The sequence below is a fragment of the Oncorhynchus kisutch genome, linkage group LG10, assembly GCF_002021735.2.
Source record: "Oncorhynchus kisutch isolate 150728-3 linkage group LG10, Okis_V2, whole genome shotgun sequence".
NCBI classification, from domain to species: Eukaryota; Metazoa; Chordata; class Actinopteri; order Salmoniformes; family Salmonidae; genus Oncorhynchus; species Oncorhynchus kisutch.
The window spans coordinates 36,803,974-36,830,406 of record NC_034183.2 but is presented as its reverse complement, the minus strand read 5'-3'; the positions used below and the strand labels follow the sequence as shown (position 1 = coordinate 36,830,406).

Sequence of the window (26,433 nt, the reverse complement as noted above, 5' to 3'; positions counted from 1 at the left end):
TGTATATTAACCCTGGATTGCTGATGCATTGAGTGGCTTTGAAGCCACCGGTTGGCCATATTGGCACTGCCCAGTAGGAGCGGTCCTCCATATGAAAACATTTAATTCTACAGTATTTCAACAAAAATGAAATACAGTGCCTTGCGAAAGTATTCGGCCCCCTTGAACTTTGCGACCTTTTGCCACATTTCAGGCTTTACACATAAAGATATAAAACTGTATTTTTTTGTGAAGAATCAACAACAAGTGGGACACAATCATGAAGTGGAACGACATTTATTGGATATTTCAAACTTTTTTTAACAAATCAAAAACTGAAAAATTGGGCGTGCAAAATTATTCAGCCCCCTTAAGTTAATACTTTGTAGCACCACCTTTTGCTGCGATTACAGCTGTAAGTCGCTTGGGGTATGTCTCTATCAGTTTTGCACATCGAGAGACTGAAATGTTTTCCCATTCCTCCTTGCAAAACAGCTCGAGCTCAGTGAGGTTGGATGGAGAGCATTTGTGAACAGCAGTTTTCAGTTCTTTCCACAGATTCTCGATTGGATTCAGGTCTGGACTTTGACTTGGCCATTCTAACACCTGGATATGTTTATTTTTGAACCATTCCATTGTAGATTTTGCTTTATGTTTTGGATCATTGTCTTGTTGGAAGACAAATCTCCGTCCCAGTCTCAGGTCTTTTGCAGACTCCATCAAGTTTTCTTCCAGAATGGTCCTGTATTTGGCTCCATCCATCTTCCCATCAATTTTAACCATCTTCCCTGTCCCTGCTGAAGAAAAGCAGGCCCAAACCATGATGCTGCCAACACCATGTTTGACAGTGGGGATGGTGTGGTCAGGGTGATGAGCTGTGTTGCTTTTACGCCAAACATAACGTTTTGCATTGTTGCCAAAAAGTTCAATTTTGGTTTCATCTGACCAGAGCACCTTCTTCCACATGTTTGGTGTGTCTCCCAGGTGGCTTGTGGCAAACTTTAAACAACACTTTTTATGGATATCTTTAAGAAATGGCTTTCTTCTTGCCACTCTTCCATAAAGGCCAGATTTGTGCAATATACGACTGATTGTTGTCCTATGGACAGAGTCTCCCACCTCAGCTGTAGATCTCTGCAGTTCATCCAGAGTGATCATGGGCCTCTTGGCTGCATCACTGATCAGTCTTCTCCTTGTATGAGCTGAAAGTTTAGAGGGACGGCCAGGTCTTGGTAGATTTGCAGTGGTCTGATACTCCTTCCATTTCAATATTATCGCTTGCACAGTGCTCCTTGGGATGTTTAAAGCTTGGGAAATCTTTTTGTATCCAAATCCGGCTTTAAACTTCTTCACAACACTATCTCGGACCTGTCTGGTGTGTTCCTTGTTCTTCATGATGCTCTCTGCGCTTTTAACGGACCTCTGAGACTATCACAGTGCAGGTGCATTTATACGGAGACTTGATTACACACAGGTGGATTGTATTTATCATCATTAGTCATTTAGGTCAACATTGGATCATTCAGAGATCCTCACTGAACTTCTGGAGAGAGTTTGCTGCACTGAAAGTAAAGGGGCTGAATAACTTTGCACGCCCAATTTTTCAGTTTTTGATTTGTTAAAAAAGTTTGAAATATCCAATAAATGTCGTTCCACTTCATGATTGTGTCCCACTTGTTGTTGATTCTTCACAAAAAAATACAGTTTTATATCTTTATGTTTGAAGCCTGAAATGTGGCAAAAGGTCGCAAAGTTCAAGGGGGCCGAATACTTTCGCAAGGCACTGTACATATATATTTTTTACACTTTTTTCTCCCCAATTGTCCCTTCACTGCAACTCCCGTACGGACTCTGGCTTTAACCCCAGCTTCCCCTATCAGTCATCTGATGTATATATAAATCATTGGGCAATACAGGAAGGAAACAGAATTCACAAATCATTTCAATTCCTTATATTGCCTCCCACTCTCATTTGTCACACTCACTACAACTTGCCTTCTCCCTCTCTTCCTTCCCTCCCTTTCTCCATTTATCTCCCTCTCCATCCACTCTGCTTCCCTCCTACTCCTTCCTCCCTCCCCTCTCTCCATTTTTCTCCATCTCTTTCCCTCCCTCTGGTTGCTGTATGAATCATTGTGTCAGACTGTTGAGGTGGTAAATAAATACATGTAAATCTGAGGCAGTCACGGCTCATAGAAAACCTGCTCTGACATCAGCAAATGAAACACAATAAAACACATCAGGAAATGGTCCAGACTGACTCTAGTTCTATTTCCTCAGGAGGTTGAGTCAACGGCCAACTACAGAAGAGCTGGAACAGAGAAACATACTCAAACGTAAGTAGCACAAACTAGATAGGCAGAAGACACACTTCCTTTTCTTACAAAATTGACAAAGTGTCTATTCTGTTCTATTCTAACCTGTCTCTCCCTCTCTCCCCTATCTTAGGCCACAATGAGCTGGAGGAGCAGGAGGAGATGAGGGAGCTCAAGAAACGCCTGTCGAGAAAGGTGAGAGAGGGGAGGGTGAGAGAGGGGAGGAAGAGGCTAAGAGGGGGGAATTGGGTATCAATTTCCATTACATGACAGACCATTGGAAATATGAGTGGGTGTGTGGTGACCCTCAATCACCACACAAACACAGCTGGCAGGTCCAAGGCATAAACGACATAAGCGACTGCTTAGGTCCCTGCGGCCGCTAGGGGGCCCCAGACCCAAAATACAGTTATTTTTGTACAAAACAAATTGGAATGCAGTCATGTTCTCTTCGACAGACTATGCATTATATTGACCAGATACTCTCGTGGCCACTCTAAAGATGAAAATAAATGTCTTAAAAAATAGAAAGCAGTGGGGATGAGGCAAGTTCAGGTGGGACCATTTTAGCCAATGAGAGGGCTATAGGCTTTTGAACAACTGGCAAAACGCTGATATATTGTATTTTTTCTCAAAGTTGCTAGGATGTCACACGTCCTACTTGTATCAGTACACTCGTAACAACCTAAGAATTCCAAAATTTCTATTCGATCAAATAAGCCAATACATAAAAATAAAAAATAAATAAAACGCCACCTGCTGGAGAAGACAGATTGTGGGCCCGGTTGTTCCTCTCACTTTGCCTCTTCCTCTCTGTCGCAACTTACTGTTGACAGTTACAATAGTAGAATACACAAGGTGCAATTTAGAAATTTGGTTGTGCATCAGCCATGTTTCTCTTGTTATGTCAGTCATTGCCAGACACCAACAACATTTTGCACACACACACTCTGATAACCCTTTTCCCCCCTGTACCCAGTTGAGTCAGAGGCCCACGGTGGAGGAGTTGAGGGAAGCTAAGATCCTGACCCGCTTCAGTGACTACGTAGAGGTTGCTGACGCTCAGGACTACGACAGGAGGGCAGACAAACCCTGGACACGACTCACAGCTGCTGATAAGGTAATAACACTCGCATGCATGTGTGTGTGTGTGTACACACACATACACAAATGCACAGTTATGCAAATACTGTTTTCTCCGACTGATCTCTGGCTCTGTTTGTCCCTCGTAGGCTGCCATACGTAAAGAACTCAATGAATTTAAAAACACAGAGATGGAAGTGCATGAGGGTAGTCGCCATCTCACCAGGTATGTACTGTATGTCACAGCCATACTACAAACTGCAATACAACACAAAGACACTAGCCCATACCTCAAGCTGCATACAGTAACTATTTGAAGAGTTGAATTCCAAAACACTATATATACATTTTCAGAAATGTTGTCAAATGAGCTTTTATTGTTTAAAGAAATTCTGAAAGAGATTGGTGTGCTTTTTCACTACCTAATCATGGCATGGGGTTGTTCAATGACAGATATGTATTTGTTTAAAATGTATCACTTGGTGGTTTCATTTCAGCGCCATTTTAGTTTTTTTTTGCTAAATGCTATTTATCCACAATAAATAGTCCTGCTAGGTTATACACAGTCAAATGTAGTAAATAACGGGGGAAAAAATGTATGAATAAATGTACAAATGTTACATTTGTTACAGCAATATTTAAATGTTTTTTAAATAATTCAATACAGTAATATGAGATCTGTATGTAAAACATTTGTCATTTAGCAGATGCTCTTATCCAGAGTGGCTTACAGTAAGTGCATTCATCTTAGGATAGCTGGGTGAGACAACCACATATCACAGTCAAATATACAGGATACGAACATTCCATTCCATCTAAACAGTTAAAATAGCATTTAGCAAATAAAAGCCCATTTTCATACACCTCTAACAATCTATTGATAAGAAATCTGAGAACAGTAATATTTTACACACACATGAAGGTACGCAGAAGCAATAATTGCTGATGAGAAAACACAAGTGTTTAAAATTGGTGGATATAGCGTTTTGGGAAAAAACTTCAATTAGCTCTCTCTCTCTGTCTCTCTTTCTCTGTCCTGTAGGTTTCATCGACCGTAGTTCTTCTTCTGCCATCTTTTACAATAACCTCAAGTGCTGGATCGCAAACTACTGCCTCTGTGTACCACACCCCTTCGCTTCCAGACCAGAACACAACAAGACCAGAACTGGACCAGAACCACACTAGAACCAGAGTAGAACATGTACTGAAACTGACCGGAAACGTAATCTGAACCTGGAGGGGTGTGTGTACAGAACTGGGCAGCTGACACCTACTCCAGGCTCCAGTGTTGACCCAAAATATGTGCCAATATCTAGAGAGGGCAGACTGGACCAATCACAACAGTATCTTGGTTCTGTGTTTATAGAGAGGTCACAGTGTGGCCATGTTGGGGTTGTGGAGAGGGAGCATCGTACACATGGAGAGAGATTGATGGAAAGCACTGGATGGACTGACTGACTGGGTTCTCCTCTAAACGGAGATTATATGGACTAAAACGTATTGTTTTTAACAGCCTTTTATTATCCTTTTTAATTATGAAGATAATGTGTTTACTTTACTGCACTTTAGTTTTTGACGGTACTCTACGGAGGGGTTATGGAACTCTATTCCTATATCTGTGCCAACAAGACTTTGAGATTGTGGGAGATTGAGTTTGGGAGGGCATCCGTAAGGAATACAGAGAGACATCCTACAACTGATTGGTTAAAAAATGATTATCCTCCATTGGTTAATGTTCCTGCCTTTTTAATACTTTTTGGTACATTATTAGTTTGACTATTTTCCATTGTGGGCTGCTGTTTCCAAAACAGAAGGACCCTTTTAATCTGATAGTACTGCAGAATAGGATTCTGTAATAAGTGTGTTGTGGTTAAAGTACTATTTTACAATACCGTACCCGGTATGTGCTATTCTGAAGGAAACTGTAGTAGGAGAATATGATCGGAATATTTACCTCTAAAAACGTTGAAATACAACACAAAACTCTCCTGTCCATGTTGTGTTCATGTTGGGATATTGAAATGTGAACCAAGCAATAATTGAACTTTTCTGTCCTCCATCTGTCTGTCTTTCTGGGCTGCATTCAAGTGAACAAGTACTGGGAACATTTCAGAGAGCTACCCGCTCAATACCAAATGCACTTTGAAATGCTGTTGTGATCTTGAATGCAACCCAGATCATCATTATTACTGTTGAGAGTTCTGCAACCCTCTGTATAGTGTCACTGTGCCTGTTGTATTGTTTACAGGGATGAAAACATTGCCAAATGTACTTTGTTTGAATGACATTTGATCAAGTATGTTGTCAATATAATGTTTCAGTAGCGTGCTCCATAGACTGGTAAGTATCAGTTCTGAATGGAATGGAATTGTTCAATTTCTCAATGTTCTCAAAACAGGAATTGTATGGTTCCACCTGGTTTGGCCTCATAGTGAAGAACCTATATTAGACCACCCTTTGGCTGTGAATGAAAGTACAGTACCACCTTTTGCTCACAAGAAGCCAGACACCTCAAAATACAAGGAAAAACAATGAACACATGCAGTTGATGAGTTGGTCTTGATCGTTTAGTCTGAACCCTTTGACTTGTGGTGTGTGTGTGTGTGTGTGTGCGTACATGTTCATTAGGCACAAAACAGGACAATGTTTTACAACGGAGTGCTTCATTAACACGACCCAAGACTCAGTGTTGTTTCCCTGTGCCTGTCTCCTGTATCCAAACTAACAAAAGAGGACACTCTTTGTATAATATATGTACATAATACAAAAGAAACTTAAATATTTAAATGAATTTAAATGTTTTTCTTTTTTGTACAGAAGGAAACTGCATGTGATGATTGTTAACTATTTGTTCATCTTCTATAGCCCTGTTTATACCTGGTTCTAACTTGGGTCCTTTGTCCGGATCTTGTCCAAATTCTGGTTTTGCCCACATTATTAGGCAGGTGTAGAAAATCAAAAGACACATTGTGATCTGATTGTGATCAGATCATTCTTCCCACTTCCGGAGGTAGTCAGGCATGCATTGTGTAGAAAGATCTGGACAGAGAAACCATTTAAATCATTGTTTTTCTGCTGTCTAAAATCATTGCCAGGTGGCACCATTGACTGATTACATCAACATATCTTACAATAAATAAATATTATTTTGAAAGAATAACTGTGAAATAATTTGAATAAAGGAAGGAAATCTAGTCACAACAAAGACATAGTGGACAGATAAGACATTTTAATAGCCTGTGTAGACACATTTCTGGAAATGTGGGCACAATCAGAATGTAGAAAAGATCAGGACAACCAACCTATGAAAGCACCAGGTATAAACGGGGCTTGTGATGTATGCAGTTTCTTATATAAAGGAAATATATATAAAAAAATATTTAAAAAATGTTCATAACTGCTTTTTTCTTCAACCTTCTCTATTCCATACATACAGTGGTGTACGGAATTATTATCACCCTGGATAAAGTAATCATCTTTTTTCAAAAATAGGTAGGGGTCAAAATCATTGACACCCATGTTTTTAATACCTTTAAATACCTCGCATTGCAAAGATAACAACACTGAGCCTTTTTCTAAAATATTTTATACACATACACCATGTGTATAAAATATTTCAGAAAAAGGCTCAGCGTTCGTAAATTCACTCCGGCTATCTACTCCGATTTCTAAACATTCCTCTGAGTGTGCCAGAGTGCAGAATAACTGAGGAGTTTCCGAACGTGCATCACCTGTTGAATATGACTGGTGTCAGTAAACGTCGGCAAAAGAACGTCATTCAATTGTTGCCAGCAGCAGTTACAGTCAAAAGGAGTCTGTATTGAATACATGCCCACATCAGGGGAGATACCTATTAATACAATCCCTAGCTGCTGGGCTGCTCAGTCCTGGCCCTGGGGGTCTGTCGTACTGTTGGTTGTCACTCTGGCCTTGGCTTAACACACCTGAAACCAATAATGAATGTTTCACTAAGATCCTAAAAGATGAGTGGGGTGTGTTGGGTTGGGGCGCTGCAGGGCCGTGGACCCCTAGGGGCAGGACGGGGTGACCCCGATTTATTGTGTACAAAAAGAGCTCTACAGAATTATTAGGCCTATGATATCATATGGAGGATGTACTGTTTGTGTGTGTTGATGTGTAGGTATATGGGTGCTTTTATTCAACTTTGGTTTTTCAAACCTTTCTTGAGACAAAAAAAAGATGGGAAGGAAGTTGTTGGGGAGAGAGTAGAGTTATTGACTAGACTGGTGGGGGTGTTGGGGTCAGGCTTGCAGGCGGCTCGGGCTGGCTGGCTGGTCTGGCTACAATTTGATATAGAGGATGTCTTAATATGGACGATCAAAAGTTACATCTTTGTACTTTATTTGTGAGAGTTGTTAGGCTATTGGTTAAAGGTGCAACACAATATTGATGCTTGAATTATCATTGATCTAGTTCAGTCTTATCAATCAATAAACATTCAATAAGGATCTCTTACCCAGTGGTGGAAAAAGTACTCAATTGTCATACTTGAGTAAAAGTAAAGATGAACAGAAAATGACTTGAGTAAAAGTGAAAGTCACCCAGTAAAATACTACTTGAGTAGAAGTCTTAAAGTATTTGGTCTTAAATATACTTAAGTGTCAAAAGTAAATGGAATTGCTAAAAATGTACTTAAGTATATTAAGTAAATCATTTCAAATTCCTTATATTAATCAAACAATTTTCTTGTTTTTTATATTGATGGATAGCCAGGGGCACATGCCAACCCTCAGACATAATTTACAAACAATGCATTTGTGTTTAGTGAGTCCGCCAGATCAGAGGCAGTAGGGATGAGCAGGGACGTTCTCTTGATAAGTGTGCGAATTGGGACAATTTTCCTGTCACAATATAACGAGTACTTTTGGGTGTCAGGGAAAATGTAGTAAAAGTAAAAAGTACATTATTTTCTTTAGGAATGCAGTGATGTAAAAGTAGCCAAAAATATAATTGGTCAAGTAAATTACAGATACCTCAAACGACTTAAGTAGTACTTTAAAGTATTTTTACTTAAGTACTTTACACCACTGCCCTTACCGATCCTGATGATTGTGGGCATTTTTGCTTACTTTTTGTTCTAAAGAGAGACAGCTATAGGGCCATGGGTCATATTAGATAGTGTAGAAATGTAGGAAATTAGCGGCCCAATTAAAAAAATTATAATAATCGCATTTAAACAGACCACAGCCAAGTTACACCCCCTCCACTTCTAAAACCAGACCTGCGCCCCTTACTGATAGTGATGCTAATGTTAGCTAACAGTGTTTGTTTAGCTACCTACATTAATAGTTAAGAGCTGTTTTTATGAAAACATTGAGAAAACGGGATTGTAATGTATTTGAGAAAGTGTTTGCTATTGCCATAATGTATTTAGTATGAAGTTTTATTTTTCAGCTTTCTTTAGAGCTGTCCCTGCTTGTCAAATACTCTATTCTGATTTCTGTTCTTTACTTTTCAGAGAAAGTAATATATCTGTTGCATCATGGGTTGTAGGTGAAGACCTTAAGGGAGGCTGCAGAAACTAACTAAAGGAAACTTCTTGGCAGGGAAAAAAACACATTGGAAAAAATTATACGATTTAGAGTTAAATCCTTTGTTTTTGTTGGAAAGATTGTAAAACAATCATGTTTTTATTCATTGTATTTTGAATAACTTGTAGAAAATAGACTTTATGACACTGTCAAGAAGCATTATGACATCCTGTGTCACTTTACTTGGACTAAGAAAATACACTTTGACACCATCAAGAAGCATTATGACTGTTATGTTTATTTCATATCGGCCAGATAGGCCTATCACATACATGCCCTTATGTCAGTCATCAGCCACAAAGAGGGTGTCTTGTCCTACTCCTGAAAACTGCTCCTGCATTTATCCCAGTCATCAGCAACAGAGTATTGGGGTAGGTGCATGTTTGACATTAATGTATGTGCAATTACAATGATATTTGAATATGTCACATTTTTGAAAATGTTATTTAAAACATAAACATACGGTTTACAAGCAGGCTATGGTTTAATGGATTGGTTCGCCTTGTGTGGGAGTTTGTGGGTTTTGATACTTTTGTAGGTGTCATAACCAGCCAAAAAAAGAACGCAATATATTGCCGCATTCACATGCTAGTCAGAACTAGGAAACCAGATAGCAAACATCGGACATTTCTGAGTTTCCTCATTCCGACTAGCACTTGAACGCGGCACATGTCACAACAGATCTATCTAGATATGTCTTGACAGTGTTATGACCATATTATGACAAGTTATGTCAGTTGTTACAGCAGTGGTGGGTTTGGCGTCGAAATGACCCGGAAACCAGCTACACCAATGTGTCAGAGGAAACACTATTCAACTAATGACTGAAGTCAGCCTGCAGGTGCCTGGCCCGGCACAAGGAGTCGCTAGAGTGCGATGAACCAAATAAAGATAATCTCAGTCTCTGGACTTAAAACTAATTTAAAACATATGGTTTGAATTGAAGAGGGCAGCCCATAGGCACATAGGATATCAAGGATCTGGAAGGATTCTGTCTAAGATCCCTCCCAATATGTTCTCCAACACATAAAACACTTTAGAAACGGTTCAGTGTCATTATCCTATTGAAAACAGGGGTGTCAATGATTCTCTCTCTTTGAGAAAAAAAGTATTACTTGTTAAACAAAATCTCTACCTCTGAGCAATTTTCAAGTACACTTTTTTTGTTGCATACAATATAGCTCAGTATTTGAATTATTTTATGAAGTTATTTTTATCAAGTGTCAATTTCAGATCCCACCGTATATAACTTTATAACTTCCCTTCACTAACTGAAACCAAACTGTTTTCATAATAGAAATAGAAGAGTATTATATCTCTGGTTTTAATTCACTCAACTTTCTCTGTCATTAAATGCATGTTTATTGATATATAAATACATGATTCAGCTGTGATCTTCTGCTAGATGTTGACGTCAAGCAAAGCCACCTCCAAATTCCTTCCTTTGGGACACATGTTCAAGGAAATGGGCTTCACTTCAAGGAGTCTGAACTGAGTAGGTTGGAGGAGTTGACAAGCATGGTTGGAATTGACAAGACAAACAGATCTGAGACCAGGCCATAAATATAGTGGATTGCTGCTACGATCCAAACCTGTCTGCTTAGTAAACCTCCCTATGCACAGGTTTAGGACCAGTTTCCCCATAGAAACAACCATAGTAACCTCAACCATGACAGGCCCTGGACCAGCCCTTTGTACTGTACAGTCATTCATTTTATCCATTGGGTCCAAGCTCAATGTATGTTGTGTTAGTGGCAGAGGACTGGATGTTCTCCTGTTAACCCTTTACACTCGTGGGAATTGGCCTATATGGATAAGGATAAATTGAATTTTTTTCTTACAGAAGAATATGAAAATGGTAGGAATTGAACAGGAACAGTTTGGAGATTATGGAAAAAGTATTAGACCAAAGTGAGGACAACAGTTCACCTGACAATACTGAATCCAAATAGAACACTTGATTTTATGTGCATTTTTACATATAGTACCAGTCAAAAGTTTGGACACACCTACTCATTCCTGGATTTTTCTGTATTTTTACAATTTTCTACATTGTAGAATAATAGTGAAGACATCAAAACTATGAAATAACACATATACGGAATCATGTAGTAACCAAAACAGTGTTAAACAAATCAAAGTATATATTTTAGATTCTTCAAAGTAGCCATCCTTTGCCTTGATGATAGCTTTGCACACTCTAGGCATTCTCTCAACCAGCTTCATGAAGTAGTCACCTGGAATGCATTTTAATTAACAGGTGTGCCTTGCTTAAAGTTAATTTGTTGAATTGATTTCCTTCTTAATGCGTTTTAGCCAATCAGTTGTGTTGTGACAAGGTAGGGGTGGTATACAGCAGATGGTATTTTACCAAATAGGGCTAAGTCCATATTATAGCAAGAACAGTTCAAATAAGCAAAGAGAAACGACAGTACATCATTACTTTAAGACATGAAGGTCAGTCAATGCAGAACATTTCAAGAACTTTGAAAGTTTCAAGTGCAGTCGCAAAAACCATCAAGCGCTATGATGAAACTGGCTCTCGTGAGGACCGCCACAGGAAGGGAAAACCCAGAGTTACCTCTGCTGCAGAGGACAAGTTAAAGAGCTAACTGCACCTCAGATTGCAGCATAAATAAATGCTTCCCAGAGTTCAAGTAACAGACACATCTAAACATCAAATGTTCAGAGGAGACTGTGTGAAATCAGGCCTTCATGGTCAAATTGCTGCAAAGAAACCACTACTAAAATGACACCAATAAGAAGAAGAGAAGAAACATGAGTATTGGACATTAGACCGGTGGAAATCTGTCCTTTGGTCTGATAAATCCAAGAGACTTTTGGTCCCAACCGCAGTGTCTATGTGAGACGCAAAGTAGGTGAACGGTTGATCTCTGCATGTGAAGCATGGAGTAGGAGCATGGAGGAAGTGTGATGGTGTGGTGTGGAGGGGGGTGCTTCGCTGGTGACACTGTTAGTGATGTTTTAGAATTCAAAGCACACTTAACCAGCATGGCTACTACAGCATTCTGCAGCGATACGCCATCCCATCTGCTTTGCGGTTAGTGTGACTATCATTTGTTTTTCAACAGGACCATGACCCAACACACCTCCAGGCTGTGTAAAGACTATTTGACCAAGAAGGAGAGTGATGGAGTGCTGCATCAGATGACCTGGCCTCCACAATCACACAACCTCAACCCAATTGAGATGGTTTGGGATGAGTTGGACCGCAGAGTGAAGGAAAAGCAGCCTACAAGTGCTCAGCATATGTGAGAATTCCTTCAAGACTGTTGGAAAAGCATTTCCCATGAAGCTGGTTGAGAGAATGCCAAGAGTGTGCAAAGCTGTCAAAGACAAAGGGTGGCTACTTTGAAGAATCTAAAATATATTTGGATTTGTTTAACACTTTTTTGGATCCATATGCATTATTTCATAGTTTATGTCTTCACTATTATTCTACAATGAAAAAAATTGTAGAAATAAAGAAAAACCCTTGAATGAGTAGGTGTGTCCAAACTTTTTACTAGTACTGTATGCTGTACTTTGCGTCACATTTGTTGAATACTAAATCTGAAAATGCTCTTGATACATTCAGTAACACAATAAGAATATTCCTGGAAAATGTGGGGTAGGTACAACATAAGACAAATAAATTACAAGGGTTTGAGTGAGAGGATTAACAGGTATCTCCAAGTGGCCACACCTTTCTAAAGGGTGCACAGTTTAAGTAATTTCACTTTTATGATTTAAAGAAGAGTCTTCAACTATAAGGTGAGCTCTCCTAGCTGTGCCATTCAGGAACTAGAGCAGCAAGCACACCTGTAGTTATTTTTGTTTGGAACAACATTGCATCCCCGCAATCACACAATTACAGTTACTTACGCAATCCAAAATGGTCAATTATAAATCGCAATCGGAGTCAGGTGGGCATCATTTCAAAGCCTGTTCCATTGTCAACATGACTAGAAAAGGTATAAAATACGATATGACAGTGTTAGACAAAGACATTATAAAAGGCTTTCACAATGCAATTCAGGGAAACGGATCAGAATTTTGGTGCGCATAGAAAGGAGTCATGAGCGCATTCAGGTGCGTGCGCCGTGGCAAATTTTCTTCACAATAGAGAAACCGAGGATCATTCTGTTCAGAATAACCCAGGGTATGACGGCATGTCATCTTGTAACTGTACATAAAACATAGTGATCATAAAACTTGTCTTATACAGTGTCATTGTTTATGACATGGAAATGTGAAGTGCACATTTTCGACTCAAGGGTGTTTGGCTTGCTTGTATGACATCAATTTGGTATTTATTATAAATCCTCAAAGTTTCATCTTTCAAAATATACTGAATAAAAATATAAACGCAACATGTAAAGTGTTGGTCCCATGTTTGATAAGCGGAATTAAAAGATCCCCAAAATTTTCCATATGCACAAAAAGATTATTTCTCCTCAATTTTGGGCACACATTTGTTTACCTCCCTGCTAGTGAGCATTTCTCTTTGCCGAGATAATCCAGCCACTTGACAGGTGTGGCATATCAATAAACTGATTAAGCAGCATGATCATTACACATGGTGTGGGCAGGCATAAGCTATGGACAATGAACACAATTCCGCAGACCACATGTAACTACGCCAGCCCAGGACCTCCACAATCGGCTTCTTCACCTGCGGGATCGTCTGAGACCAGCCACCTGGACAGCTGATGAAACTGAGGAGTATTTCTGTCTGTAATAAAGCTCATTTTGATTGACTGGACCTGGCCCCCCAGTGGGTGGGCCTATGCCCTCCCAGGCCCACCCATGGCTGCACCCCTGCCCAGTCATGTGAAACCCATAGATTAGGACCTAATATATTTATTTAAATTGACTGATTTCCTTATATGAACTGTAACTGTAAAATCTTTTAAATTGTTTCATGTTGCGTTAATATTTTTTTCAGTATACATAGAATCCTCTTAATTTACAGCATTTCCCTCAAAAGTTGCCCAATTAGCGGGAGGGATGGGGGCAACTTCTTGTCGTGCGAGGTGCTCAAGTTCAGAACGGCTGTCAGTCAAAACCCATACAGCGAAGTGAAGAGCAGAGCCAGAGCTCTGATGTCATGTTACTGTACAGCCATTGCGTTTCCAATTTAGGCATTTAACATTGCCCAAATCTGTCATTTTCTGCAACGGGGTACTGCCCTTCCCCACCTGGACAAAGGGAACAGCTATGTGAGAATGTTGTTCATTGACTACAGCTCAGTGTTCAACATCATAGTGCTCTCAAAGCTCCACACTAAGCTAAGGACCCTGGGACTGAATACCTCCCTTTGCAACTGGATCCTGGATTTCCTGACAGGCTGCTCCCAGGTGGTGATGGTAGGCATCAACACATTCGCCACACTTACCCTCAACACGGTGGTTCCTCAGGGGCACTTCCAGTCAGAGGTTGAAAAGACTTGGCATGGAGGCTGAAAAGATTTGGCATGGGCCCTCAGATCCTCAAAAAGTTCTACAGCTACACCACTGAGAGCATCTTGACTGGCTGCATCACCGCCTGGTATGTCAATTTCTTGGCATTCAAGCGCAAGGCTCTGCAGAGGGTAGTGCGTACAGCTCAGTACATCACTGGGGCTGAGCTCCCTGCCAACCAGGACCTCTATACCAGGCACTCATCACATACACTACTGCTACTGTTTATTATCTATACTGTTGTCTAGTCACTTTATTCCTAGTTATATGAACATATCTACCTCAATTACCTTATACCCCTGCAGATCTACTTGGAACTGGCACCGTGTGTGTATATAGACATGTTATTATTACATCTCTCTGCATTGTTTGGAAGGGCCCGTAAGAAACCATTGCACTGCTAGTCCACATCTGTTGTTTTACGAAGTATGTGACAAATAAATGTGATTGATTTGAGTCCAAGCGTATCCCAATGTCAATGTCAACCCCATCAAGAGGGTCCGGCAGGAGACCTGTGATCCTATACAGAGTGCATGGGGGTGCCACAGTACTTGTGCCACAGGTCAATGGCCTTAGTCACTATTGCGTCAGTGTTCTCTTGGGGCATCTGGTAGTAGAGGAGAAAAACAAATCAATGTGATTGGTAGACAAAAAGGGGAGAAAAGCCTCAAACCTCCAGCGGATCCTATGATGATGACGTCACTCACGTTGCACAGGATGCTGACCACTCCCTCCGGTCTGCTGGTCCCCATCACCACGATCTTGTAGCTGAGAAGGATCTCCATGGCAACAAAGACCAGGATCTTACAGGACCCGCTGATCACCTTGTCCCACACCCTGAAAGAGCAGAATACATGACATGAGTCAGAACGCCAGCATAGAGCGATGAGTTTCCTGAAAGCGTCATAGCTAACACGGTACATGACTTCTCGAAGTCCCAGACCCACGCCACTCAACAGAACAGCAAAGTGCTTCATGCAACAAATGTGGTTTGTTGATGCAAAGATTACACCTCTCACGCCTGTGTGGCTGGGTTGTTGAGAGAAACAAGCCTCAGTGTGCCTAACCTCTGCAGGCTGGACTCAGGCAGGCAGCCAGCAAAGCAGCGCCTGAACCACAGGCTGTATGGCAGCATGGCGAGGGCCCCAGTATTCTTCAGATGGTTCAGTAGCCGGGGCTCCTCCACACTCAGGTAGTGCTCCAGACTCTTGGGCTAAACAAACCGGACACAGATGGGGGGGGGATATTTGACTATAACAGTAACAACAACAATGAGCAAGGCAACACCATACAACAAGTGTAGTCCAGACCACCCCTTTCATCCCCTTACCCCTTTCATCCCCTTACCCACCCTCCAATCCACTGCTCACCAGGTGGGGAATGGAGTCTCCAAACTTATTGTTGAACTGGTTGACAAAGTTCTTGATCAGCCAATAACAATCCATAGGGTCTTCTACGATCTCCTCCATGGCTCGAGCTATGGACAGGAAGTCCTCATCCTCCTCGTCCTGAAACAGAGACAAACCCGTCAGTCTCACACATAAATAGCCTATCCTACTGAGAACAAAGAATAAAGTGAAATCAAGTTCCTGAGTAGGACCAGGCAAGTTTCAAGTATTAATGTCACGGGCACAAGTACAATGAAATTACTTTCTTGCAAGCTTTAAATCCAACAACGGAGTAATCAATGTCAATGCATTGATAACAAATAACCTGAGGTTGAACAAAACACACAAGTAATAAAAATAAGAACAACACGAGAAGTAAGTAAGCTGGATACAGGGTCAGTTCCAATACAATATTTACAATGTGTAGGGATACTGGCAGAGGTAAGTTGCACGTTCAGAACAAGAGCCTGATTTAATTTAATCTCCCACTCCAACTGTTTACGTTCTGTTTACTTTAAAATATGCAAAGAAAGGCCCAGTGCAGTCAAAAACGTGATTTTCCTGTGGTTTATATACAGCGCCCTCCATAAGTATTGGGACAGTGAAGCATTTTTTGTTGTTTTAGCTCTATACTCTAAGAGTTTGGATTTGAAATCAAACAATGACTAGGAGGTTAAAGTGCAAACCGTCAGCTTTCATTTGAGGGTGTGTTTATCCATTTTGGGTGAACCGTTTAGAAATTACAACACTTTTTGTACATTGTCCTCCCATTTAAGGGGAGCAAAAGTATTGGGACAAATTAACTTACATGTGTATGAAAGTAGTTAAAAGGTAAGTATTTGGCACGCAATGACTACATCAAGCTTGTGACTCAACAAATGTGTTAGATGCATTTGCTCTTTGTTTTGGTTGTGTTGCAGATGATATTGTGCCCAATATTAATTAATGGTAAATAATGCATTGTGTCATTTTGGAGTCATTTTAAAAGTAAATAAGAATGGAATGTGTTTCTAAACACTTCTATATTAATGTGGATGCTACCATGATTACAGATAATCCTGAATGAATCGTTAATAATGATGAGTGTGAAAGTTAGACGCACAAATATCATACCCCCAAGACATGCTAACCGCTCACCATTACAATAACAGAACAGGGGGAGGTTTTTTTTGGGGGGGGGGGTGATAGTTAGACGCACAACTTTCTCATTATTCACGATTTGATATGCTGATAAAAACAGCTGTATTGGACCTTTAAATTATTATTATTATTATTATATTTCTTTTTAAAGGCCCCTCTTATTCTCTCTCCTCTTACCGGGGCTGAGGTATCAGAGCGTCTGGGCAGCACTTGGCTCTCCAGCTGGAACATGCGTAGGTACACCTGCGTCTGGGGAGTGGCCATGTGGACAAACCTCATCACCTTCAGGGCCTCCAACACATCCTGGTACTGTTCCCGCCTGTACCCTCCCACCAGGGAGTGGGAGTCACTGTGGGGAGGAAGGATACCTAGAGACAGACACAGGGTGGGTCACATCAGCAAGTCACGGCAGCGGGTTGGTCTGTCAGATGGATCTGTCGAGTGTATGTGTGTCTGGAGAGAAATATGGTTTTCTATGGGCTGAGAGGCGTGCTGGTATGTGAAATATGCTCTGAATCCTGTGGGTAGTCTGTGTTAAAAGACTTACCCAACAGCACTTTCCATACATGGATCCTGTACATTGAGGGCAGAGGGAATCTCTGACTGAAAGTGCTCAGCTTCTCCACGTCTGACGAAGGAACACAAAAAAACAATACGAACAGACTTGGAGATAGAAGCAGAGCAGCAGTGATAATAACAATGATGTACCCGTTGTAACAGTAGTAGTACTGTAATGTACATACCCAGTGGGTTGTCCTTCAGTAATATCTCCAGTGATTTCTTCTCCTCCACCCCTCTGAAGCCCACCTTCTCATAATAGGCAGAACGGAAGTTCCTCTGAGGGTCCTCAGCCATACTGTTTATTGATAGCGTCTCCTGAAAATGACATCAAAACCACAGCACACTTACTTTGTCGGGCACTGGCAGGCTTAGATCGCTAAAGATAACTTAGCCTAACGCCATCATCTCTACGGACACTGGAGTTAACATTAAGGGCAAATCCACAATAATGGAATTACGCTAAGACTCGGATTTCTCACTTTAAAATGTATAACAAACAAAAACCATTGATTTCAAGGTTTAACAATCCATACAACTCGATGCACAACGGCTACTTTGAACAATTTACACAGTAAATCAAAACTATAAAAACATTTATTGCAGATGCAAAGTTTAGTAACAGAATTCCGGTAAAGTCTCACTATTGTATTCTGTTACCAAACTTTGTATCCGCACAGTTCTTCCTGTAAATGTGTTTTTGGAAAATGTTCAAAGTAGCCCTTGTGCAAATAGTTCTACTGTTTGTTAAACTTTGAAAATCACTGGTTTTTGTTTGGTATACATTTTAAAGTGATTCCCCGTAACATTACTATGGAATTCCATGGCAGGTTAGCTAGATTATAATAGAACACTGATAAAACACTACATGATCTACATTGAAAAGTGATATAGATTGTGAGACAACACCTCTTCATTTTTAGCTTGCAGCAAGGTTGAGAACATTTTACTCTGGTTCCCTGAAAGTTCTCCTGGGAGGTTTTAAGTAATGCTCCGAGAAGAGAAATTATAGGCTATTGAAGGTAATTAAATAACTTTCAGGGAACTAAAATGTTGTCAGAACCTCCCTGCAACCTAAATATTTACATTTCCAGAAAAGACAACATTTCTGTTTCACAGAACGTTTAAAAAGGTCCCGAACAGTGAAAATCATGCTTTTCATCAAATTGATTGATATTTGGATGAAACCAGTTCAAAGTTGGGTGACCCAAGTATGAGAAATGACTAGCTGGTATATTGATCAAAAAGTTAATGGTCCCCAGGGCCTCCTGAGTGGCGTAGCTGTCTAAGGCACTGCATCGCAGTGCTTGACGCGTCACAACAGACCTGGGTTTGATATCAGGCTGTGTCACAGCCGGCCGTGACCGGGACACCCATGAGGGGATGCACAATTGGACCAGCGTCGTCCGGGTTAGGGGAGGGCGGCTGGGATGTCCTTGGCCCATCGCGCTCTAGCGACTCCTTGTGGCGGGCCGGGCGCCTGCATGCTGACTTCGGTAGCCAGATGTACGGTGTTTCCTCCGACACATTGTTGCGGCTGGCTTCCGGGTTAAGCGAGCAATGTCAAGAAGCAGTGCGGCTTGGCAGGGTCGTGTTTCGGAGGACGCATGGCTTTCGATCTTGGCCTCTCCCAGGTCCGTACGGTCTTGCAGTGAGTTGACAAGACAAACTACCAATTGGGGAGAAATAACATACGCACACCCACACACACACACAACCGCTCAAAAGTTTGGGGTCACTTAGAAATGTCCTTGTTTTTGAAAGAAAAGCTGGTTTTTGACCATTAAAATATCAAATTGATCAGAAATACAGTGTAGACATTGTTAATCATGTAAATGACTATTGTAGCTGGAAACGGCAGATTTTTTAATGGAATATCTACATAGGCGTACAGAGGCCCCTTATCAACAACCCTCACTCCTGTGTTCCAATGGCACGTTGTGTTAGCTAATCAAAGTTAATCATTTTACAAGGCTAATTGATCATTAGAAAACCCTTTTGCAATTATGTTAGCACAGCTGAAAACTGCTGTTCTAATTAAAGAAGCAATAAAACTGGCGTTCTTTAAACTAGTTGAGTATCTGGAGCATCAGCATTGGTGGGTTCGATTACAGACTCAAAATGGCCAGGAACTTTCTTCTGAAACTCGTGAATCTATTCTGTTCTGAGAAATAAATACACACACAGAAAATTACTGGTCCCCTCCCCTCGTGTCAAACACTTGGCTTAAGGAGACAGGCATTACCAAGGATTTACCGCTGTCCTCCCAATCCACACAGAAATGCATACAAAGCTCTCCATCACCCTCCATTTGGCAAATATACTTCATAGGCTAATAAATCCACAAGCTGCTTGGAAATTAGTGTCGGGTGAGTATGTTTCTATTTTTACTCACGCAAGACGCAAGGCCATCATAAGGGACTTCAGTTAAAATGTACCTCCCGACAGTGCAAAATATTGTGTTGATTATCCTGGTGTCCAGTGTGCCCGCCAAGGGGCATCTTTCTCCAAAACAGGGTAAAGACACCCTCTTGATGACAAAGTAACGAAACTGATGCGCACGCAAGCTGCACCCATGCGTTGGACAGTTTTGATTTCCCAACAGCAGGGGCTCACTTTGAGCAGGCCAAGGTCTGCTGCAAACGCAAGTAAATTAGAGGCAAATTATTGTGTTCGTCAGGCCCGGTCCTAGCAGTTCTGCTGCCGCCCTAGGCAACATCAACATATCCCACTATTAGCATAAAGATTTGGAATGGATTGATAGACTAGAATAGAGTAATAATTTGTGTTAATGCGTAATTGGTGCATTTCAGTTGAACTTATTTCAGTGGAACTTGGAAATGAAACGAGTGAGATAATTTCAGCTTTGTAAACAAGTACTTTCATAAAAACATGACGCGAGCATAAGATTAATCTCAATGAATTTTGTTTATTTACACTACCGTTCAAAAGTTTGGGGTCACTTAGAAATGTCCTTGTTTTCCATGAAAACATACATGAAATTAGTTGCAAAATGAATAGGAAATATAGTCAAGACGTTGACAAGGTTACACAATTATTATTTCAATAAAAAAATTGTGTCCTTCAAAAAAATCATCCATTTGCAGCAATTACAGCAATGCAGACCTTTGGCATTCTAGTTGTCAGTTTATTGAGGTAGTCTATAGAGATTTCAACCCCATGCTTCCTGAAGCACCTCCCAAAAATTGGATTGGCTTGATGGGCACTTCTTACATACCCTACGGTCAAGCTGCTCCCACAGCAGCTCAATAGGGTTGAGATCCGGTGACTGTGCTGGCCACTCCATTATAGACAGAATACCAGCTGACTGCTTCTTCCCTGAATAGTTCATGCATAGTTTGGAGCTGTGCTTTGGGTCATTGTCCTGTTGTAGGAGGAAATTGGCTCCAATTAAGTGCCGTCCACAGGGTATGACATGGCGTTGCAAAATGGAGTGACAGCCTTCCTTCTACGAGATCCCTTTTACCCTGTACAAATCTCCCACTTTACCACCACCAAAGCACCCCCAGACCATCACATTGCCCCCACCATGCTTGACAGATGGCGTCAAGCACTCCTCCAGCATCTTTTCGTTTTTTCTGAGTCTCACAAAATGTTCTTCTTTGTGATCCGAACACCTCAAACTTTAGATTTGTCTGTCCATAACACTTTCTTCCAATCTTCCTCTGTCCAGTGTCTGTGTTCTTTTGCCCATCTTAATTTTTTATTTTTATTGGCCAGTCTGAGATATAGCTTTTTCTTTGCAACTCTGCCTAGAAGGCCAGCATCCCGGAGTCACCTCTTCACTGTTGACGTTGAGACTGGTGTTTTGGGGTACTATTTAATGAAGCTGCCAGCTGAGGACTTGAGAGGCATCTGTTTCTCAAACTAAACATTCTACTGTACTTGCTCAGTTGTGCACCTGAACCTCCCACTCCTCTTTTTATTTTGGCTAGAGCCAGTTTGCACTGTTCTGTGAAGGGAGTAGTAACCTGCTTAGTATGAGATCTTCAATTTATTGGTAATTTTTCACATGGAAGAGCCTTCATTTCTCAGATCAAGTATAGACTGACGAGTTTCAGAAGAAAGTACTTTGTTTTTGGCCATTTTGAGCCTGTAATCGAACCCACAAATGCTGATGCTCCAGATACTCAACTAGTCTAAAGAAGGCCAGTTGTATTGCTTCTTCAACCAGCACAACAGTTTTCAGCTGTGCTAACATAATTGCAAAGGGGGTTTCTAATGATCATTTAGCCTTTTAAAATGATAAACTTGGATTAGCTAACACAACGTGTCATAGGAACACAGGAGTGATGGTTGCTGACAATGGGCCTCTGTAGATATTTCATTTACAACATTAACAATGTATTTCTGATCAATTTGATGTTATTTTAAAAATGGACAATGCTTTTCTTTCAAAACAAGGACATTTCTAAGTGACCCCAAACTTTTGAATAGTGGTGTACATATCAAATTTGATTGTCCAATATCAGTTTTATAATTTTCCACTGATGCGATGCTGAATCGCAGCGGGATGGGAGTGGGGAGAGCAGGCCCAGTGACGGCTAGACGGAATCCAGCTTTTGTCAAAATCAACATCAAAAGTAGATTTTTTTTTCTTTTGCATTTTAGCTAATTCTCCTAATCAGCTATGAAAAGGCAAATCTGACATCAATTTGACAAAAGCTGGAACACTTCTATCCATGACCGGCCTGACCTGGTGCTTGTAAACAGCCATGTTTTATTATTTATTAGGCCTAATTAAAATGTTCAAGCCTAAGCTAAATTAAATTAGAGAGGCCTAGATGATATTAGAAAAAAATTCAGTTTTGTTATTTATTAATGAAAATGTTTATACAAATAGCCTAAAGGTCAGGTCGTTCGCAAATTATATTATAGTTGGAAGTTATATTTTATTATTGGCTGTGTGCTTTATCATTGTCCTGTTAGAAGGTGAACCTTCGCCCCAGTCTGAGAACCTGCTCCAAAGAGCTCAGGACTTCATCAAGGATCTTGCTCTACTTTGCTCCTTTCATCTTTCCCTCAATCCTGACTAGTCTCCCAGTCCCTGCCACTGAGAAACATCCCACAGCATGATGCTGGCACCACCATGCTTCACCATAGGGATGGTGACAGGTTTCCTCTAGAAATTACGCTTGGCATTCAGGCCAAAGAGTTCAATCTTGGTTTCATCAGACCAGCAAATCTTGTTTCTCATGGTCTGAGAGTCTTTTGGTGCCTTTTGGCAAACTCCCTGCGGGCTGTCGTATGCCTTTTACTGAGGAGTGGCTTCCGTCTGTCCACTCTACCATAAAGGCCTGATTGGTGGAGTGCTATAAAAATGGTTTCCTTCTGGAAGGTTCTCCCATCTCCAAAGAGGAACTCTAAAGCTCTGTCAGATTGACCATCGGGTTCGCTGTCACCTCCCTAACCAAGGCCCTTCCCTCCGATTGCTTAGTTTGGCCGGACAGACAGCTTTAGCAAGAGTCTTGGTGGTTCCAAACGTCTTCCATTTAAGAATGATGGTGGCCACTGTGTTCTTGGGGACCTTCAATGCTGCAGACATGGGTTGGTACCCTTCCCCAGATCTGTACAGTGCCTTGCAAAAGTATTCACCCCCTTAGCATTTTTCCTATTTTGTTGCAACCTGTAATTTAAATAGATTTTTATTTGGATATCATGAAATGGACATAGACAAAATAGTCCAAATTGGTGAAGTGAAATTAAAAGAATGGCTTGTTTCAAACGTGAGTGGTTTAGGAGGAAACATGTAAATGTCTTTGAATGGCCTAGTCAAAGCCCAGACCTCAATCCAATTGAGAATCTGTGGTATGACTTAAAGATTGCTGTACATCAGCGGAACCCATCCAACTTGAAGGAGCTGGAGCACTTTTGCCTTGAAGAATGAGTCCAATCAAGTTATAGAAACATCTCAAGGAGGATCAATGGAAACAGGATGCAACTGAGCTCAATGTCGAGTCTCATAGCAAAGGGTCTGAACAATTTTGTAAATAAGGTATGTTTTTTTTATATACATTTGCAAGAAATACTAAAAACCTGTTTTCGCTTTGACATTATGGGGTACTGTGTGTAGATTGCTGAATTTTTTTTATTTTATTTAATCCATTTTAGAAAAAGGCTGTAACAACAAAATGTGAAAAAGGTCAAGGGGTCTGAATACTTTCCAAAGGCACTGTATGTCTAAGCTTCTAAGGTGCAGAAGTTGCTTTACAAAATATTGCGAAGAAGTCTATCAGTCAACCGTATTCTATAATTACACTGAACTAAAATATAAACGCAAATGTAAAAGTGTTCGTCTCATGTATCATGTGCTGGAATAAAAAAAGTCCCAGAAATGTTTAATATGCACAAAAAGCTTATTTCTCTCAAATTTTGTGCACACATTTGTTTACATCCCTGTTAGTAAGCATTTCACCTTTTGCCAAGATAATCTATCCACCTGACAAGTGTGGCATATCAATTTTGTCACACAACACAATGCCACATATGTCTCAAGTTGAGGGAGTGTGCAATTGGCATGCTGACTGCAGGAATGTCCACCAGAGCTGTTGCCAGACAATTGAATGTGAATTTCGGCCTCACAACCGCAGACCATGTGTAACCACACCACCCCAGGACCTCCTCACCTGCGGGATCATCTGAGACCAGCCACCCAGACAGCAGGTTTGCAAAACCGAAGAATTTCTGCACAAACTGTCATGGTATGGGCAGGCATAAGCTACGGACAATGAACACAATTACATTTTATCAATGGCAATTTTAATGCACAGAGATACCGTGACGATATCCTGTTGTGCCATTCATCTGCCGCCATCACCTCATGTTTCAGCATGATAATGCACGGCCCCATGTCGCAAGGATCTGTACACAATTCCTGGAAGCTGAAAATATCCCAGTTCTTCCATGGCCTGCATGCTCACCAGACATGTCAATCATTGAGCATGTTTGGGCAGCTCTGGATTGTAAAACAGCATGTTCCAGTTCCTGCCAAAATCCAGCAAGTTCGCACAGCCATGGAAGAGGAGAGGGACAAAATTTCACAGGCCACAATCAACAGCCTGATCAACTCCATGCAACAATAGATTTGCAGCACCACATGAGGCAAATGGTGGTCACACCAGAAACAGACTGGTTTTCTGATCAACATGCCTACCTTTCTTTTAAGGTACTGTATCTGTGGTCCAGGAGATAGAATAGAATACAACTTCATTGGCCATCCAGGATGGATTTTTCTTCGGCATCACCTTCCATTAAAATAATGACACACCTACATTCTCACATCATACACATGTAAACCAGTCAGTCCATCATGTTGCATACACTAACATAGATGCATATCTGTATTCCAAGTCATGTGAAATCCATAGATTAGGGCCTAATGAATTCATTTGAAATCCATAGATTAGGGCCTAATGAATTTATTTCATTTCACTAACTTCCTTATACAAACTGTCACCCAGTAAAATCTTTGAAATTGACATGTGGCCCATTGTTTCACTTGTCATCAATGACATGTGGCCCATTGTTTATCTTGGTACCTGGAAACGACCACATGGGCAATTCCAATAACTGTCAGTCAATGAGATCTCATGAATATAAACTGCCACCCCACTCAGCATTTCCTTAAGGTTTCCTGATAGTTAAAGAACCAAGAAAGTATACAATTTCTTCAATTCTGACCATTTTAATAGCTTAAAAATATTATGGGTGATGTGTTTGTCATTCAAAGGCTATTTTTACTTGAGAAATAGGATGACTGAGCGGGACCTTTATGGGTTAAGGTTCATTTTAGGTAAGGTTTATAGTTAAGGTTAGAGGTTAAAGTTAGGCTTAGGGTATGGACGTCCCAAGGATCCATGATAGCCCTAAACTTGAGTTTCTAGTATTTTCTGTGACAGTGTTAAAATGACACTTTACTGAAAACCATTAAACTGTTGGATGAATAACGTAACAGAAGTACAGTTTACTGTTAAAATGTGCTTTATGTCAAGCTTATTTAGCCTCCTACCTTGTTATACCCGTGGGCCTCACCGCATCCACGTCCTTTCCAGCTTGCAGTCACCGGGGAAGGAGCTCTGAAGCCGGGCGCGACCTACACGACTGTCTGCAACCTGCTAGCTATCGCTATAGCTAGATACTGTAACCACTATTGGTACATCTCCTTCTCATATAAGTATATCAACGTCACTATGCAAGCAATGGAACCCAAGCTAGCAATACCAAAGATGTTTGAATAACAGAAATCACATGCCCAGCAATGAGAAAGTGAAACGCAGGCTATTGATCCATTCATAACATGTTGACCATTTCCTCATCGACAGCACGTGCAACCAGCAGATGGCAATGAATATTATATTATTTGCTGTAGTTACAGATATCTGCCAATAGAGGGTGTACTGTAGCTGGGTAACAAACATTCAATGTTACTTTTATTTATTTTATTTAACCTTTATTTAACTAGGCAAATCAGTTAAGAACACGTTATTTGCAATGACGGCCTACACTACGGTCTACTGCCATTCTACACTGAACAAAAATATAAACGCTACATGTAAAGTGTTGATCCCATGTTTCATGAGAAAAAATAAAATATCCCAGAAAATGTTCATTCGCAGAAAAAACTATAAAAATCTAAAAATGTTGTGCACAGATTTGTTTACATCCATGTTAGTGAACATTTCTCCTTTGCCAATATAATCTTTCCACCTGACAGATGTGGCATATCAAGATAATGATTAAACAGCATGATCATTACACAGGTGCACCTTGTGCTGGGGAAAATAAAAGTCACTCTAAAATGTGCAGTTTTGTCACACAACACACGCTTTGGAGGGAGCGTTCAATTGGCATGCTGACTGCAGGAATGTCCACAAGTACCACAAGTCTACCACAAGTCACCTCCAACATCATTTTAGAGAATTTCGCAGTATGTGCA

The 26,433-nt window shown here is 40.8% G+C and overlaps 2 protein-coding genes across 5 annotated transcripts in view; one reads left to right on the top strand and one right to left on the bottom strand.

The window, feature by feature from the left end:
- The window catches only part of phactr1 (phosphatase and actin regulator 1), an 80,822-nt gene extending 75,450 nt beyond the window's left edge, over positions 1 to 5,372 (top strand). For all 3 annotated transcript variants that reach the window (XM_031833612.1, XM_031833613.1, XM_031833611.1), the window contains exons 9-13: positions 2,260 to 2,315; positions 2,428 to 2,489; positions 3,274 to 3,414; positions 3,527 to 3,603; positions 4,420 to 5,372. In XM_031833612.1, the coding sequence (XP_031689472.1) occupies positions 2,260 to 2,315; positions 2,428 to 2,489; positions 3,274 to 3,414; positions 3,527 to 3,603; positions 4,420 to 4,435 (352 nt within the window). In that variant the 3' untranslated portion in view covers positions 4,436 to 5,372. The remainder of the gene's footprint in view (positions 1 to 2,259; positions 2,316 to 2,427; positions 2,490 to 3,273; positions 3,415 to 3,526; positions 3,604 to 4,419) is intronic.
- Positions 5,373 to 9,146: 3,774 nt separating this feature from the next.
- tbc1d7 (TBC1 domain family, member 7) lies at positions 9,147 to 25,841 on the bottom strand. Of its 2 annotated transcripts, XM_020492034.2 has the most exons (9): positions 25,507 to 25,841; positions 24,652 to 24,765; positions 17,663 to 17,795; positions 17,467 to 17,547; positions 17,097 to 17,287; positions 15,762 to 15,899; positions 15,459 to 15,604; positions 15,099 to 15,228; positions 9,147 to 14,998 (listed from the first exon to the last, which is right to left on the bottom strand). In XM_020492034.2, exons 2-9 carry the CDS (start codon positions 24,706 to 24,708, stop codon positions 14,912 to 14,914), a joined length of 963 nt encoding a protein of 320 aa, XP_020347623.1. In that variant the 5' UTR covers positions 24,709 to 24,765; positions 25,507 to 25,841; the 3' UTR covers positions 9,147 to 14,911. The 2 variants fall into 2 exon arrangements, with proteins under 2 accessions (XP_020347623.1, XP_020347624.1); XM_020492035.2 differs by lacking the exon at positions 24,652 to 24,765.
- Positions 25,842 to 26,433: the final 592 nt, after the last annotated feature.